Source organism: Asparagus officinalis, chromosome 5 (genome assembly GCF_001876935.1).
Source record: "Asparagus officinalis chromosome 5, Aspof.V1, whole genome shotgun sequence".
NCBI classification, from domain to species: Eukaryota; Viridiplantae; Streptophyta; class Magnoliopsida; order Asparagales; family Asparagaceae; genus Asparagus; species Asparagus officinalis.
The window spans coordinates 5,889,195-5,895,823 of NC_033798.1; the positions used below are offsets into that span (position 1 = coordinate 5,889,195).

At 40.4% G+C, this 6,629-nt stretch overlaps 1 protein-coding gene across 1 annotated transcript in view; it reads right to left on the minus strand.

The window, feature by feature from the left end:
- LOC109841448 (protein TOC75-3, chloroplastic-like) overlaps positions 1-6,629 on the minus strand; it is an 18,476-nt gene that overhangs the window by 7,735 nt on the left and 4,112 nt on the right. Inside the window, exons 2-7 of the mRNA XM_020410418.1 lie at positions 4,482-5,410; positions 3,361-3,582; positions 3,150-3,257; positions 2,355-2,546; positions 2,001-2,249; positions 599-853 (exon numbers count right to left, since the gene is read on the minus strand). Of these exons, the coding sequence (XP_020266007.1) occupies positions 599-853; positions 2,001-2,249; positions 2,355-2,546; positions 3,150-3,257; positions 3,361-3,582; positions 4,482-5,410 (1,955 nt within the window). The remainder of the gene's footprint in view (positions 1-598; positions 854-2,000; positions 2,250-2,354; positions 2,547-3,149; positions 3,258-3,360; positions 3,583-4,481; positions 5,411-6,629) is intronic.

A 6,629-nucleotide genomic window follows, 5' to 3' on the forward strand; every position in this document is an offset into this window, starting at 1 on the left:
ACTTCTATTGCAGCATGCTGCAGAAAGACCCACTAAATGAAAATTTTTGCCTCTTTTACCTTTGGAGATTTTTTTGGGACAAAATAGCCCTCTTGAGGGTGAAAGAGTAAAAAAATCACTTAGGGTCTACCTGAAACAATATAACCACAGGGGTCTACCCATAGTTCGGCGCTAGTATAGGGTTAACCCTTTGAGTTGTTTAGCTTTCTTTAAAATTAAGGTTAAAATTCCAAAGATGCATGAACTTGGTGGGATGTGTGTTTGTATGTGTGTTTGTTGTTTTTTTTGTTTTTTGGGGTGGTGGGGGGTTGGGGTGCATGGTGTTCGCGCAAATTCACCCTGAGCTTTTGTTGTGTGTGCGCGCACAAGAGTTATACAAAGTCCTTGCTGGAGCTTTTGTTGTGCTCGCGCGCGCAAGAGAGAAACAAGTTAAACAAACTCCGTCACTCATAATATTTTAGTGAATAAAGTCCATGAGAGTTTTCTCAGATTTATGAAGTTCAGGGGGATTTGTGCAGAAACCCCCTAAACTTGGTAGTGTTTTGAAGTTTACGTCAAAACTAACTGCAGGAAAAAAATGAGGAGAATTATGTTTTACCTCAAGAATGTTCCTGCATGCACCCAACTCACCCATATTGTATCCCCGCACAGAATAAGGTCCTCCAAGAGTGAAAGCATCGTAGCTTGGAAGATCACCTACACAACCACCATAATGCCCATGCAAAACAAGAACAGGTGGTGGTGACTTGCCAGCACCTTCTTCGACTTGCTTTAACTGGATGAATCTGGTTAGTGTGAGCTGATGACGGTTGAAGAATGGGAAATTGGTACCAATTCCGAGGCCTTGATCTAACTGTAATTTAGAAAATACAGACAATCAAGAGATATGATATATGCGATTATTGGAGAGAAGCAAAACGAAAAAATAAATAAGAATCACATAAGATGCATAAATATTATTAAAATGATATGCTAAGATATCCATTCTTCCAGGCATTCCTACGGGTAGATGTTCCTAAATAACGCCTGTGGAAAAAAAAACCACTAGTAACATCCTTATTACACAATATCACATTGAAGTTGGCTCTTTTTTTCAATAATTTGCAACTATTCAATGGCTTATTGGCCAGCTAACTCTATTAAGTAAATAGGGGAAAAATAGTTTGTCATGCAATAATTCCCATTTTCCACGAATGATGTACAAAATCTATAACTTCCATTACATTTTCCCTTTTGGCTTTGGGAAACATTTAATCCAATGGGGGTGAATCAAATTAAACCTGGGAATCCAGTACTCCAATGGAGACAAAAATGTGCCATCTCAAACAATAATCAAGACTTAAAGGCAGACGATGTGCAAATTTAAAAACCGAGAACCTAGTCAACCAACAAATTACATATTTTTCTTTCTAAATTATGTGTAATGGATTTAAGCGTAGATAATGTCTATATCAAACATGCTATATCTATCACTCGTGAATATCTGAGCAAGCTGAATTACATTATTTATGCAGCAACATGTTTAAGTCACCTGTGGGTTGCAAACATGCATAGCCTACATGGTAGATCTATCAAATTGCAATAGATATGCAATTTAAGCTCAGTCAAACAAAGCAACATTCTGAAGTTGTCCCAGACTAAGAAGAGAAAGAAGAAGAAACATGACACCTTGCCATAACAAATTATATTCAAATATTGACGTACAATATAATATCCTAAGAAGAAAAAAGCATCAAACAGTCTCATCACTTCTTTTCATGAAAAGATTATCTGTAGCTTGGTGTCTGTGTGATAAGTCATCCATGCAAATGCTAGTACCATATCAACAAAGATGATCCTCTACGTAAATCTCATAAAAGAAACCATTGTCAGTTGTCTAGAAGTAGGGAAATCAATTGATAAATAGGCATTGGAACCTCTGGAAACAGAGATGCATATGAAGAATTGCAGTTAACAGTTCTATAAAACTAGAAGCAACGATCAGTAAGAGGACATGATACCTGAAACACATTCCTTTCACCAACAATTGCACCATTGACAAACTTTGTGTTGTCACGAGTAATGTTTGCTTGTGCAAATGCCATACGATCAACACCAGTACCACTCAAGGTTGTTGGAGGTCCATCCATGCTCAAAGCACCAGTAGGCAATTGCCGAGCACCATTAGTGCACACGGTACTGGTCTCATCACGTGTCGTGATCTCTTCCATTACGAGTCCATAAGTGAATTTGCTCTGACGAGTGAAGCTCTGTGAAATGCATATACATATCATCAGGATAACATATTTATACTATTGGAACCTTAGAGCAGTAGCATAGGATTCTGTCATTCTGAAAAAAACTTTAACATCTACCTCTGTTATATTGGCTTTGAGCCCTACTCTGTCAATCCATACAGGTGGAACTTCATCAACCCCAGGCCCACCAGTGAAGACAGGACTCATCTTGCGGCTGTTAAAGCAGCTAGTGCGAAATGTTCTGTTGCGAGGATTATACACGCCATCCAAGTAAGGATGCACATACTCAAGCTTGAAAGATAGATCATCCTAAACAAGCAAATAAGAGGGCAAACAAACTGTTAGCAAGAACAAATGCACAATTACAACACTAGTAAAAATGAAAAAGCGCTTGTTAACTGAAATTCTCCAGCTTTCTTGTTAAATCCCTATGCAACTGATTCCCTTATCCTTTAATTATCATCCACAGATTAATCCCAAATCAAACTTGTAAACTTCACCAGACTATGGCTGTAGTTTAAAATCCTTATTATGTAAAGTAAGCAGAATGTCCACATATGCAGTATGATATCCCAGATGCTTCTAATCGGTAAGCTCTACAACATATTGCTACAGTGTGAAAAGAAGAAAAGTGTTTAACATGTACGCCCTGTGAGCCACCCATTCTCCAATATGTATAAGGTTAACATATAATTGGTTCATTAATTTATAAAGGAAACATGTTGCCTAGTGCATTTTGACAAAACCTCTTAGATAGTGGACGTTCAACTCAAATCAAACCATATTTCCCAAATAAACATATACTGCAATATTTAGGATTCTCTCGTATGTAATTCGAGTATACAGAACATTTAATCATACATATAAATATTGCAAATCTAGGATGTTCTAGAGCATAATGATGTGTGTTACCTGAGGATTGAGGAGATTGCTAGATGTCACAGAGCCCACAATGGACCTGTTTAGCCCTTTGATGTTCCGGTGCTCAAATGTAACTGTTCCACCAGGTTGAATCGATGCCTGAGAACAACTACTACTTCAGTTTTTCTAAAATCCTAATGTGTGAAAAATGTTAAGCCATGCATATACAGAAGTAGAAAACATTAGGATAAGTTGACAGTACCACAGTCGGCCGTCCATATCGCCCGGGTACAATACTCCATTCAGTGCTTACTTCAGCTGACTTTTGCTCCAATTCTTTAAGCTTTATCTCAACAATGATTCCTCCTTCATTCTTCTCATCAGCTCGTGGATTCACCTCAATGTTGGAAAATAATGCAAGAGAATTTATATTTCTTAGAGCTTGTTTCCCGGCTTCAATATTAAAGACATGGCCTTTGGCAAGCTGCGACGGAAAAAAAGAAGTAAGAATATATGCTTGAAACTCATAGACAGGAGCTTTAAGCAAACTCCGTCAAGAATTATAGAAAGGCAAACATGTCATGCATTCAACCAAAATGAGTGCTGCCGTGAATTTATGGGGAAACACAACTTTTCTCTGCCTGAAGCACAATTCATAATAGTGCAAACGCAAGTGATTTGCAGCCTCTCTCCTGAGATTAACAAATAAATTCTGAATCGGACATTGTTAATAACAAATAACACTCATAGCTTATGTTATTCAAGATTGAGTTACCAATTCTGAAAGTTTTTTGCGTTCAGACATTAACGTGATTACCATCTTAATACGTTATATAACTTACAACATACACAGACGGGATTATCATCTCAACAAATATATATTAATAATAACACAGCCATTGACCAAAGTTATGAGGAATTGCTCTCAAATAGTTTTACATCAATTATATTCTTTTGTTTAGTCCTGTTTTAGGACTAGCTCCTTGTTAAATTGATCGCCATAATATCCTTCTTAATTGCTATTTCTAATGCATGTAAATTTTATCAAATTCATTTATTCAGAAACTAGAACAATCAAACAGACCAAAGCTGCTCTCAAATATTTCTGACATCACTAATTCACCTTGTCTTCAAAGGCGTTCCATTACTTCCTCTCCTAATTGAACACCCGTACCATAATGTAACTCTTTTCCAAAGGAAAAACACTTAGTTGAGAGTTAACACTCTACCCAAGTAAAATTGCAACACTCTGCAGATACCTTAAACGTTAGCTTTTAGTGGCCCTATCTTTTATCAACTAACACAAAAAGCAAGATATCTAAATTACTGCATATAATCATAAATCCTAACACTCATCAAGCAATTCAAATAAAAAAAAGTTACCAGATTGGGCAGCTCCCTTCGAATTACACCAAGCTCAGTATTGCCTTCAATTACATTTCCAAGCTTATCTTGGAACTGAATTGCTAACTGAGTAATATCTCCTTCCACAACCTCACAAACAACCTCCCTCGTATTCAAGTTCCCGAAATTGACCACCTGAGCACAAGCATACCCTTCATCATGGTACCACTTCTGAACCCGATCTCGAATTCTCTGCAACAATCTCGCACTCACTTTCCCTTGCTCCCTCAACATCTGCAGAACCTCCCTCTGCACGGGAATAGGCAAAAGGCACGGCCTTGATCTCTCAATCCTCCTCTTATACTCCCTCTCTTGACTCCTAAAGTACTCCATCTTCTCCCTATCCGTCATATCCGCGTCCATCTCCATCTGCTTCGTTTGAGGCAACAACCCCACATTGATGCATCTGAAAGCATCAGCAGACTGCCACGTGGCCTCAGTGAAGGAAATGGTAAGCCCTAGGGTTCCATCGGGCTTAGTTTTGGCCTCGAGATCGACCTTCTCGAACATTCCACAAGAAGCTAGGTTTTCGAGCTCGGCCTGGAGCTGAGTCTTGGTGTAGATCCCGTTGGGGCGGAGGGAGACCATCTCGAAGAAGGAGTCGTCGGTGCCGGCGACGGTGGATCGCCGGCGGCGATCAAAGAAGAGGATCTCGGTGATCTTGTATCGTTTCAGGCCGCTAAGCTTGGCCAGCTGAGGACGATTAACGTTGGCGGAAGGCCGTGGGAGTCCCACTCCGGCAGTCCCTCCGCCTGTCCTCTCCTTCGCGTTCGCCGCGAGAGCGCGAGAACAGATTCCACCAAAATCCGCCGCCCTCGCCCCTGCCTCCCTACGCTCTCCGAATCCGCCGCCGAACGCCGCCGCCGTAGATCCGCCGCCGGTGGATAGTTGGAAGAGGAGGCACACGGCTGGAGGCGGACGGCGCACGGGCGATGGACGTTAGGCGTTAGGGCTTAGGGTTTTCTTGTGGCGGTTGGAGGTTTAGGGTTTTGGGATTTTGAGGACGGATTGGAAAGCTGAGATTTTGGACGGGTTTTCGATGGCGGTTAGAGGAGGAGAGACTCTGTTGTGGAAATGGTGGGAGCCGAGGAAGCTGGCGCTGAAGCGAGAGAACGCCATAGCTCGCTGCGGCGCCTCCGAGAGAGAGAGAGAGAGGAGAGAGAGAGGATAAGGTGAATGGGAAATGGTGAAGAATTTATAAATTAGGGTTAATTGCATATTAGCCTCTTACATCATCCGTAATTTCAAATTTGTCTCTCAAATCTGCAATTTTATTATAATTTCTTGACGGCGTTAGTGTTTGTGTTATTCACCCTACTCTAATTGGATTATACTTTAACCCAACTGCAATTTTCTAAAGACCCTTCCCCCACACTTGTATAGGGCCGAAAATTAGAGAAATATTTAGGATTTAGAATGATTATTGTCATGAAAAAAAATGCTCTGAAATTGGTTTAGGGGTGTCATTGACCACCGGGGGAGAATAATTTTTCGGATTTGGACTTTAAGATAAGCGGGTTGTGGGACTAAGCTCACTCAGAAACAGGTTTGTGAGTTTTAAATGATGTCATGACGGATAAACGTGCTCATTCCGTCAAAGATGACCGACAAATTCCCCTCAAAACTCACATTACAAGCCCTGATGTGCAAGAGGATATAGGTTTGAGGGATTAATAAGCAAATACTGAAATTTGAGGAATTACTTTGTAATTATAAAGGATTCAAGGGACTAATATAGAGTTAACCCTACAAACTATATGCATTTTGGTGGGGAGTTGAAAATGTGTTTTGCGCGGTGTAGTCACCTTTGTTGTTAGTCGGTACCGCTGTTTTTGTTTAAAGAAAATTATTTAAGGACCCAAAATATAGGATCAATGGAGGGGACAGGTGAGGTGTGCCCTCCCTATTGCATAATGAGTTGGCATGGCCAACTCATTATGCAATAGGGAGGTTGAAAATGTGTTTTGCGCGGTGTAGTCACCTTTGTTGTTAGTCGGTACCGCTGTTTTTGTTTAAAGAAAATTATTTAAGGACCCAAAATATAGGATCAATGGAGGGGACAGGTGAGGTGTGCCCTCCCTATTGCATAATGAGTTGGCATGGCCAACTCATTATGCAATAGGGAGG